At 37.7% G+C, this 11,125-nt stretch overlaps 3 protein-coding genes across 3 annotated transcripts; 1 reads left to right on the top strand and 2 right to left on the bottom strand.

Annotated features, from left to right (window-relative positions):
* Nucleotides 735-2,046, top strand: LOC104791713 (endochitinase EP3). The gene is made up of 2 exons (XM_010517667.2): nt 735-1,251; nt 1,465-2,046. Exons 1-2 carry the CDS (start codon nt 837-839, stop codon nt 1,869-1,871), a joined length of 822 nt encoding a protein of 273 aa, XP_010515969.1. The 5' UTR covers nt 735-836; the 3' UTR covers nt 1,872-2,046.
* LOC104791712 (protein SHI RELATED SEQUENCE 6) lies at nt 1,943-3,125 on the bottom strand. The gene is made up of 2 exons (XM_010517666.2): nt 2,334-3,125; nt 1,943-2,249 (listed from the first exon to the last, which is right to left on the bottom strand). The coding sequence occupies exons 1-2, from the start codon at nt 2,674-2,676 to the stop codon at nt 2,044-2,046; spliced, it is 549 nt and encodes a 182-aa protein (XP_010515968.1). The 5' UTR covers nt 2,677-3,125; the 3' UTR covers nt 1,943-2,043.
* LOC104791714 (beta-galactosidase) lies at nt 3,249-11,045 on the bottom strand. The gene is made up of 17 exons (XM_010517668.2): nt 10,785-11,045; nt 10,228-10,467; nt 9,774-9,920; nt 9,475-9,553; nt 8,863-9,046; nt 8,701-8,766; nt 8,276-8,515; nt 7,607-7,813; nt 7,181-7,484; nt 6,620-6,779; nt 6,361-6,469; nt 5,947-6,082; nt 5,347-5,402; nt 4,971-5,270; nt 4,741-4,863; nt 3,716-4,387; nt 3,249-3,577 (listed from the first exon to the last, which is right to left on the bottom strand). The coding sequence occupies exons 1-17, from the start codon at nt 10,912-10,914 to the stop codon at nt 3,407-3,409; spliced, it is 3,324 nt and encodes a 1,107-aa protein (XP_010515970.1). The 5' UTR covers nt 10,915-11,045; the 3' UTR covers nt 3,249-3,406.

Genomic DNA, 11,125 nt, shown 5'->3' on the forward strand with positions numbered 1-11,125 from the left:
TTTAAAATTAACTAAAAGTTGTAAATTAGACTCATCATTCCAAAAATCTTTTGTTAAATCAAAAATTGGAGGATTTTCTTTATTTTTAAAATAATAAATGCTAGAGAATAATTTAGAAAACTGTAAAAACTGTTGAGATTGAAAATTTATATTGTTTTGTGTCGTTGCAAAAAAATGAAAACAGTTCAAACAAATAAATATATATAGATTTCAAAAGATATGAATATCCCAATAAACACAACTCTACAGTGAACAGTTGTAACTTTTCATAAATAACAGTTTTAATGAACCATCACGATTTTTCGGAAAATATCCAAAAGGTATAAAAACACAACTGTTGGTCGCATTTATTTGGTTTGTTATTATATATAGATTAAAAAATGTTTGTGTTAGAGCCATGAAAAAGAAACAAAGAGTAATATTTATCCACGTTACTCTTCACTCCTCAGTCTTCACAACCCTCATAAGTCAGAACCAATTCCTTTAATAAATGTGAACTGAAAACGCTTGTAAAGTCATCAAATAAAAAGGTCAACTATACAGTAAAAAGTCAGCAAACATCTCAATCGTCCAAGAGACGAATAAAAAGGTCAACTATACAGTAAAAAGTCAGCAAACATCTCAATCGTCCAAGAGACGACTTTTCCAAATTGTTAGGCCCTCTTCCTCTTGTACTTAACTAAGAAGATGCAATATTAGTGGCTCGACCGCGTCCACACATTTACGACGCGACTTTTCTTGTATGGCGTCTCACACACTATATTTAGGCATAACACAATTTTCTTCGTTTTAAGACTAGTTCTTGCTTTCTCCATATTCTCTCAACAAACTCAAAAATGTTGACTCACACCATTTCTAAATCCATCTCTTTGGTAACCATTCTGTTAGTTCTACAAGGTTTCTATTACACATCAGAGGCACAAAACTGCGGTTGTTCGTCAGAGCTATGTTGTAGTCAGTTTGGATTTTGTGGTAACACATCAGACTATTGCGGCGTAGGCTGTCAACAAGGGCCTTGTTTTGCTCCTCCTCCTGCAAATGGTGTCTCTGTGGCTGAGATTGTTACGCCAGATTTCTTCAATGGAATCATTAGTCAAGCCGAGTCTAGTTGCGCCGGCAATGGATTTTACAGTAGGGGAGCCTTTCTTGAGGCCTTAGAATCCTATTCTCGTTTCGGTAGAGTTGGATCAACCGATGACTCTAGGCGTGAGATCGCAGCGTTCTTTGCTCATGTCACGCATGAAACAGGACGTAAGTAATATATTAATGCTTCATTTAACTCTTTCATTTTATGATGCATAAATGCATGTTCTATATTAAAATACCAAACAGACAAAATATGAAAACATTACTCGATTACTGATACAGTGATACTTAATATCAATTATACACTTTTAATCGTCCGACGCATAGAAACTTGACTTGTTGCAACGTTCGATATAATAATTCTGGCTTTTGTTTTAGATTTCTGCTACATAGAAGAGATAGACGGAGCCTCAAAGGATTATTGCGATGAGAACGCAACACAATATCCATGCAATCCTAACAAAGGCTATTACGGTCGCGGACCTATCCAACTCTCATGGAATTTCAACTACGGGCCAGCCGGGACAGCAATTGGTTTCGACGGCCTCAATGCACCAGAAACAGTAGCCACGGATCCAGTCATATCCTTCAAGACAGCCTTGTGGTACTGGACCAATAGGGTTCAACCTGTTCTATCTCAAGGTTTTGGTGCAACAATCCGTGCAATTAACGGTGCTTTGGAATGCGACGGGGCAAATACAGCCACCGTTCAAGCTAGAGTTCGCTACTACACCGATTACTGTCGTCAACTTGGCGTTGATCCTGGAAACAACCTCACTTGCTAGCTATCACTTGCTAACAAAAAAAAAAACATCCCATATATCTCTGTATACATCATCAAAGCAAAAAGAAGACAAGCTTTAAGATTGTAATGGCCCATTAGTATTTTGTCCCTTAATGTCGAATACAAAACAGAGTAACTCTCTGTACAGAATCCTATGAAAGTAAGTAGTTTCATTATTTTTGAGAAAGACATGGAAAGGCTTTGTTATGATCAACACCATAGTAATGAAGAAAGCCTTTAAAGACATGACCACTTATAGTTACTGTCGCTTGATAACCAATCTCTGCTTGCTCGGTGTTGCTTATCGCCGTTACTCTCGTCCATCTGAATACCGCCGGAGCTTCGATTTTTCCCGGTAATCCCTCTTTGAAGCTTCTCTCTGCGAATTTAAAACACAAAAGACCCATAATTTAGATTAAAAAAGGTTCCTTTTTTTATATATATTCAGTTTCAATTTCATTACCTTGACGAGAAGTAGTAGTATTCTGAAGGATCGAGACATTAGAGGAACTCTGTTTGTCGAGTTTGAGCTTCTTCTTCCTCTCAGAAGACGAAGATGAAGAGCGAGTACTTGCAGAAGAAGGAACCCACGTGCTCTTCACGTGAGTGGCGCAGTTGTATCCTCTGCTTTTACAACAAGTCCTACACCTTTCGAACAAACACTCTTTCTTTGCTCTGTTTCCACAGTCTCTGCACACTTTCTCTGTTTTGGTGTCTTCCACCGACGCGAAGTTAACCGGCGACGGAGACGGCCGTGTTATCTGCGGTGGTGGAGAGAAGAGAATGATGTTTCGAAGGCCTAGCATGTAGTCTGGAGTACTGATTCCAACGGCGGCGACGGAGGAGGAAGAGTGATGATCAGGTGCGATTGAGACGGCGGCGAAAGGTGTTGAAGATGATGATGGTTGTTGTTGTGGTGGTGGCCATGAGAGTGAAGAAGGTGGATTTGCCACTGTGGCAGTGATATTAAAAGCGCGTGGAAGCTAATGTAGTAGGTGCAGCTTAGGCTTAGCTATGGAGGAGGAGTCTAGATGAGTAGTGAGAGAGAAATAACATTAGCATAAAAAAGATGAGTGAAAAAGAAAGTTTTTTTTTGGTATTTTGGGTTTTTGTGGTCACATGTTCAAATGGTTTCAAAAGTCTGCAGAAATGAAATTATTATCTTTTTAAGTGAGTGGTCCACTTCATTGGGAAAGCACCCGTCTAAAACGGCTTTTTCGCCACAATTGTAATCCCACTTTGTGGGTCTATCTATGTGCTTAAGCTTTGGCTTTCATACTCTACAAATCTTTTAAACTGTTGATCATTTTCATTGTTGGAGATTAGATTCGTTGAGGGGACCTGTTTGGTATGGATGCATAGTTTGTAACACTAACAGTAGAACAGAGGATTATACATCACACAAACAAAAAAAAGACTAAGGAATTGAGTGTTTTAGTTTCTTTATGTTTTTTCACTTGAGGAATTAAACTTGGAAATATTGCAGAGTCACACGTCTAGTTTACAGCATTCAACTCATATGCGATAAGAGATTTTCTAGCAGGGAAGTTGATCTTTGTAGATGTCTAAGACTGAAGTGCCTGCAGTTATTGGACACAACCTGAGAGAAAACGAATACGGTTGGGGCGGAATCAGATATTTATCGTGTACACACAGAGTCCAGCTATCATCTCCTGCAAGGCCCATGTGTTTGTGGTCCAGATGCACCTGCACAATGTTCACCATCCAAATGACAAAAGTAATAAGTTAACCGAATGAAGACACAAATCAAACAACCGAGGCCAACTGATCCTCAGGTGGTTGATAATCCATTGCTATTCTCGAATTCAAGAAAAAGATTACTACCTCGATGTTTTGTCCTTTGATAAGATCCTCTTCATGTGTTGCACGATGAAGCTCACTGGTTGTATAGTAACTAGCATTCATCTGCATTGGGGAAGAACTACCATATGTTGAAGCATATATTCCTACACCATCCTTGTTTTGGAATGTCACCCACCTAACATCTGTTCTGCCCCCGGATTCTCCTGGAACTACATAAGGGACATGCATGTCTCCAACATTGTGTTCATATATCGCCACATGGGCTGCTGATTTTCGGTCTGGGTAACACTCAAATGGACCTTTTCCATACCATTTCACACGGTCCAGTGTTTTTTCAATGTGGAATTCTATACCAACACGTGGTAGGGGTGGAAGATCAGAGTTTGGTTCTACAAACCAATTGGTGATGATATCTCCCGAACCATAGATCAGATATGTCACATTGACTTTGAATAAGGCTTCTGACTTTGAAGAGCCAGAAGCTGGAGAACCAAGGTATATGAACTCTATCTCTACGGATTTATCAGTGATGCTCTTTACTGAACAGCTTTCAACAAGAAACTCCACATTATCCATCTGTGCTGCTTGCCACCTCGAAAAATAACTAGAGTCACCTCCACCTTTATCATTGTCTGTCGGTGCTCGCCAAAAGCAAGGCAGAATAGCTTCGTTCATAAGGAGAACTCCTTGTGTCTGTCATGTTTGAAATAATCTTACATAAGCATGCTCATTAAAGCTGAAAAGTGTAAATTTCCACTAAGACACCAACCAAAAAAAGATCTTACAACATTGAATAGATTTCTTGTTTTAGTTTTACGTTTTGTACTTTTCTTCTTTCGATTGCCTAGCTAGATAGATTCCTTTTTCCTACGGTAGTTCTTTCTTTGCTACAACTATGTCCATATCAAACTTTAGACCCTAACAGTATTATTTACTTGAGGAACTTATATGCCTTCAGTATGTAAGACTTTCTTCCCTATAATTTAATGCATTAAGAAATTGTTTAAGAGCGTCCCAATCAAGAAATAAAACAGACAAGAACTTACCTTCCAACCTTCAATGGCTCCTTTTCGGACATTTATCATTAGCTCCCATGATTCTTGCTGGCTGATCTTAATGAAATCTCCAATAGTTTCACAAGTGATAATAGTGTCTGTCTTTTTTATCGCCTAAAGTAGGATGTCACTTACAGTTGTCAGGACTTCATATTTTCTATAGTAATTTGAAAAGAGACCTTTCCAAAAGATATATAACTTCTAAAGTATGTGAGACGTACCTGTGGTATTATTTGTCTCTTTGCTGGTAAAGGAATCTGCGTTGAAGACACAAGATGACCAGCTTCAAGCGAACGAGTAGGATTTAAAAGCTTGGCAGTTATTGTCAGAAACAATTCTCCAGCGTTTGAGTCATTCCAGAAAGAAAACCATGGACCTGACTTCCACTCCATATCAAAACTATTTTGTGGCTTTATCACAGGAATAGAGAGATCCCCAGATCCAAGTTCAAGACCATCCCCATGAATTGTCCAACTAAACTCCAATTCTTCTGTTGTGTGGAAAAAGTAAGTGTTTGCTACCTGCAACGATAATGTTTGAGCTACATAGATAGTCTTAACACCAATGCCAACTGAGGTGATGTATATAAAATTGTACCTTCATCTTGCCATCCGTCAACGAAACCTTTATTGGTTGATAACAATACTTAACCTCTTAAGCAACACAGACATGATAAACAGAAGAAAATCAGGGCCACTCAAAGTATAACATGGTCAAATATTTAGAAAAGGGAAACAATGGTTTAGATTTATGTTCCATATTCTAATTAGTTCGGATTCCATTTCTTTACTAATTTCTTTTACTAGAATGTATAAATAAGGATGAGATTCGATTTGTGCGACTCATCCAGGGTAGAGAGAGACTTGAAGGGTATAAGTTCTCTTTTCAATCGAGAAAAAGCTTTTAACCTTTCTTATCGTCTTTGTCAAGAGAAACCTTCTAACGATTTTGATGATATATCTCTGATTTGTTTTTATAAAATAAAGAAGAGCTTTTGTTTTTTTCGTGATTCTTAACTCATCGAAGCTAGAGAGAGAGCTTGGGTTTCAACAGAGGAAAAAACTTTTAAGCGTAGTTATTGGACATGTTTGTAACGATTTGGTTCTATAGTTGATTTGCTTCTTCTAAGTTAGAAGTTCTATGGATGGAAAAGCTTTTAGTTCTCTTTTGTAATTCTTAACTATATCAAGATGTTACCATGGAGTGCTGGATGAGGAGTTCGGTCAGGCCATATAAGCCCATTGAGACAGAAGTTTAAATCATTAGGCTGGTCACCAAAGTCCCCTCCATATGCCCAACGATTGATGCCATCTGAACCCAGTTTCAATAGTCCCTACGTGACAGAAGAAGCATTATAATTAGATACGGATTAACCAAGAAAAGTGCATTTTGAATTTTATGCATGGATTTGGCTGACATATATATCTACTGCGCTTATTATAAGGATCTTACCAAAGATCTACTTTATCTTTATGTTACAAGAATAAGAAATTTCAGATCATTAGTAACAGAAGAGATTCACAAGTGTAATCACGTTGATATTATGCGAGTATGTTATGGACATACTATTGTGTCAAGAATCAGCTTATATTAGAAATTCAAGTTATGAACCTGGTCAACCCAGTCCCATATGAAACCTCCTTGCAGGCCAAAGGTATTGTCAATTGCCTCCCAGTACTCGTCTATATTTCCGTTGCTGTTACCCATAGCATGTTGATACCTGCGTTTTATTGAGAAGAAAATCTCTGAAGTAGACACAAAGAAAGAAGAAATCTAAACAATGATGCAATAAACTGTTACTGTATGATGCATTGATGCCAATGGAATTCAGGAAAAGTGAAGGCATTCTGAAGAAATTGATCTAACATACTCGCATAATATCAACGGTCGTGATTCATTTTGATCAAGCGCAATTTTGACAATGTCCCAAACCCGCATGTACATTGGGCAGACTATATCAGTAGAACTTGTTCTGGAACCACCACCTTCATAGTGCACCAACCGTGATGGGTCCTTTTCTCTAATCCAACCTGTTCCGCAAGTTCAACAACAATAGCTGTAAGATAAAATGGCAGAGCTGAAAAATGCAAGAATATGCAAGTTAATTCTCCAGGAATGAATGCAACAAGGATCAAAGCTTATTCAAAATGTTCTACATATAAGCTCTTACTTCAGCATTTTGGCCAAATATAATCTATAGATCATTTTATCAAATATATAATCATGTAGCACTGCCTTTGAAATCAGAAGCAACTTGAGGAAAAGAAAATATAGTGACTATACTAATATTTGTCTCCTCCAAACCAAAGTACAGAACTCTAAAAGAGAGCGAGAGAAGGAGAGGATAAATAGGATTTTAAGAGATTACTCTTAGAAAGCAAGATATAATTAGTGTTCATTTCAATAGTACAATTTCATCAGGGCTGCTTACCTGCCATGGCAGAATGATTTGGCCCATAGCCAGCCTCATTTCCCAGTGACCAAGAAATTATGCATGTATGGTTCTTGTCTCTTTCAACCATCCCAACTACTCGATCCAGCATTGCAGCTGCCCAGCTAGGCTCTTTTGCAGGGTGCTTCAGATGCCCAGAGAGATCAAAACCATGTGTCTCTATATTGGCTTCATCGATCATGTACATGCCGAACAAATCACATAATTCATACCAGCGGGGATGCTGAGGATAATGACTGTTCCGCACCGCATTGATATTATATTCTTTCATCATGATTATATCCTGGGAATAGTACAAGGGTAAATCAAAACCTCAATAGAGTACACAAGTTAAATATTGGTATCCTTAGTAAACCATGAAAGGGAGAAAGCAAAGCTGGACACGGACAAAAAAAACTATGTTACCTTGACCATGCAGGACTCTATATTCGTTTTTCCAACACGTGGATGGTGCTCATGCCTGTTTACACCTTTTATTACGACTGGGTGCCCATTAACAAGAAGCTGTTTGAAGGCCTTTGATACTTGTCGAATGCCAACAATGCTTGATTCAGAATCAAGTACTTTCCCAGATGTATCTTTTAGGGTTAAAACGAGGATGTAAACATTTGGCTGCACACAAATATAAATTATATGGGGAAAATGTGAGTTAGTAGCATAAATTATAGCGAACGTACATCCAAGCACAATACTTCACAGACACATATCATTTCAATTTTCCCATTACATCTTTGGAAATATTTTTTCAGTGTTTCATGCTACCAATATAAAAGTACTTGATTAAGATCTCGTACGGAAATCCTACACATTTCCCCGCCCAAATTCAATGAACTCGACGCATTGAATACATAATGTAAGGATCACGTTAGCAAGATTTCAGTCCATCTTATTCTTAACAGCCGCAGCAGATAGTCAATACTAACCTCATACATATAATTTAGGTTTCTCAATATACTATCCGAGACTAATATTTTTTTTTATTTGTAGTAGTAGGCTACTGCATGTCTGAGAAGCAAAGCCAACTTTGTGGTAGCTAAAACAAGTACCAATAACTATGGATAACGAGCTGCTTACTTGTTCAGCTGACCAGAGATTTGGAGAATCCAGTTTTCCCTCAAGCAAATAACCATGGAATCCAAGAATTGGGCTTGGAGAAGGATTAAGCGTCAAATTGGCCACCTTGGGAGAGAGTTCAGAACTAAATCCTTCAGAGTTGTACCAATTTTTAGTACTATATACGGCAGCCTCTATGACGAAGTTAGAAAGAACCAGATCCTTTGAGGACTCCTGCATATTGTCTATCTTCACTTCGACCTGTAAAATTACAAACAATGAAACTTTTAAACATAGCAAGTGCACACAGTACTTAATTAATATCTAAGGAAAAGCAAGTAAAATACACATCAAGCCAAGATATAAGTGAAAACCGGAAAATTATTTGGAGGCACATGAATAAGTGGATTTTGTCAATGAGAACAACTTCTGTAAGATTATACTACCTGAATGTCTGCGTACGAAAAGTCATCTGCCAATTTTGACTTGAAAAAGTAGTCAGCAATGAAAACCTGCATAGATAATTAATTATGCATCAGTGGCTGTATAAAGTGGAGAAAATGAGTGAATTTGACATACAGTCTCGTTAACAAAACTAGAGGAAAAACCTTGGGCTTTGCTAACAATAGCACATCTCGATGAATACCAGACAGCCACCAATGATCTTGGTCTTCAAGGTATGAACCATCACTCCATCTAAATACTTGAACAGCAAGAACATTTTGTTTCCCCGAGTCCCATGGATAGCAATATTCAGATATTTCAAATTCAGCCGGTAACCTGCTGTCTTGACTGGTTTAAGAGAAAAGGGAAAATAGTTTGGTAAAAAGGTAATTACTTCTGAACTATACTGCCAAAAGAAAATAGGTACTAGAACATAAATGAAGTTGAAATAAGACTAGTCTTCGTATCCCATGATTCGACTAGAACCCTATAACTACAGTTGACATTCTAAGTTAGATTTTTCATGATTAGGTAACCAAAGCAAAGTATTTACATAGCATAAAAATGGATTGGCAGTTGAGATATTCATCTTTCAGCATATCTATTCTATCAATTCTTATATAGAGTACATTCATACATTTCCTTGACTAGGCCGTTTAGACTCAAGCTGAACTCAGAAGAAAGACTGTGACCCTATATCCTTGTACATGTCTACAGAAGATGACACAACAAGATCAATAAACTAGAGGTTAGTCCTCTTAGGGCATATATCACACCTGTACCCAACAGGGTTGCCATTTACCCAAGCGAAGAATGCGGAATCTACAGCTTCAAAGTGAAGAAGTATTCTTCTGTCTGCCAAAAAGACACAACTTCTATTCAGAAAATCAACTGACAATGAAAAAGGAAAGATCATACATAAGAATCATCGAGGGGGGGTTGGATTGAAAGATATAAAGTTGGCTACGTGCATATACGAAAACAAATTGATTTAATCCAAATCTCAGGCCATTATTATCTGGATAATGAAATTTACACATGTAAAAACAAGAGCATGAAAAGATATGGAACATACCCTTCCATTCTTTGGGAATCTGGAAGTAGGTTCTGTAGCAACCAGTAGGATTATCCTCAGGAACATGAGGAGGATCATTCGGGAAAGGGTACACCACATTCGTATAGATAGGCCGATCAAATCCATGACACTGCCAATTGGAAGGTACTGTAGAACGAAGGAAGTCATTCAAAATTTGCTAGACACCAGAACATTATCAACAAAAACAACCTCTCACGTTCTGTTATACAAGTGAGACTTCCAAGTTGAAACACAAGTTACAGAACAGTACCCAGTATATTATTTGCGGAACCAACTCTCAGATTACGGAACTATAACACCCTTAACCATCTGAAAATCTAGTTTTAGACATGACTAATATACCCCACTATTACACCTTCAATATTATTCTAAGCAATTCAAGAATACATGACAAGCTGCTATTATAATTGTATAGAAAGGATCAGAAACTGACCGGGCAAAGCGTTCCAATCTGAATCAGGAAATGCAGTATCATAAAATTTATCTGGAACATTTGCAGGTTTAGGAGCCAAGAAAAACTTCCAGTAACCAGATAAAGACTTAACAAAGGGCAACCCGTCGACCCAAAAAGCAGCGCTATCAAGAGCAGCTTGAACAGCATCATCATTCCAAACAGCAGATTTTGATACGGTGAGATCCACGTTATTCCGTTGATACCAGTACCTCAAAGAACCTATAACAATCATACCAAATTTGAATTCCCTTTTTCACTCTCCACTTGAGTTACTACTTAATAACAAGTTAAAACCACACTCATTGATGTGTGATTGCATCTATTACAGAATCTAAGGACCCGAACTTTAGCTATCATGAGCAAAGATGATATAGATAGAGCACGGAATTGATAACAACAGAAGAAAATTTCAATTGAAAAAGGATCACTCTTTTACAACCAATTGTTCCAATTTGGCAAATCTCTCAATTTAGTACTTTGAGAGTATTCAGAAGAAAGGATGAGTTTTTAAGGATTTTGTTGGGTAATTGGACTACCTTCGACGGATTCATGGCAACGCAAGGTGACATGAGGATCTCTCTTACGCCACTTGAAAAGGGTCTGATCCTCCCAAACTCTATACCCATTCTCAGAAGGAAGAATCATTTGGGTCGCCAGCGACACCATGCTTACTTACTTACTTAGTAGATGTGAATTCTCGGAACATAGGAGAATGAATGATTTCTCGGGTAAGGTCGCCAAGGCAGGATCAAGGACAAGGTTGATCCATCTGTTGTGTGATTTGTCGATTGAACAAGGCAAAGACAAAACACTGGGAAAAAAAAAAAAAAAAAAAAAAAAAAAAAAAAAAAAAAAAAAAAAAAAAAAAAAAAAAAAA

The sequence above is a fragment of the Camelina sativa genome, chromosome 6 (assembly GCF_000633955.1).
Source record: "Camelina sativa cultivar DH55 chromosome 6, Cs, whole genome shotgun sequence".
In the NCBI taxonomy this organism is placed as follows: domain Eukaryota; kingdom Viridiplantae; phylum Streptophyta; class Magnoliopsida; order Brassicales; family Brassicaceae; genus Camelina; species Camelina sativa.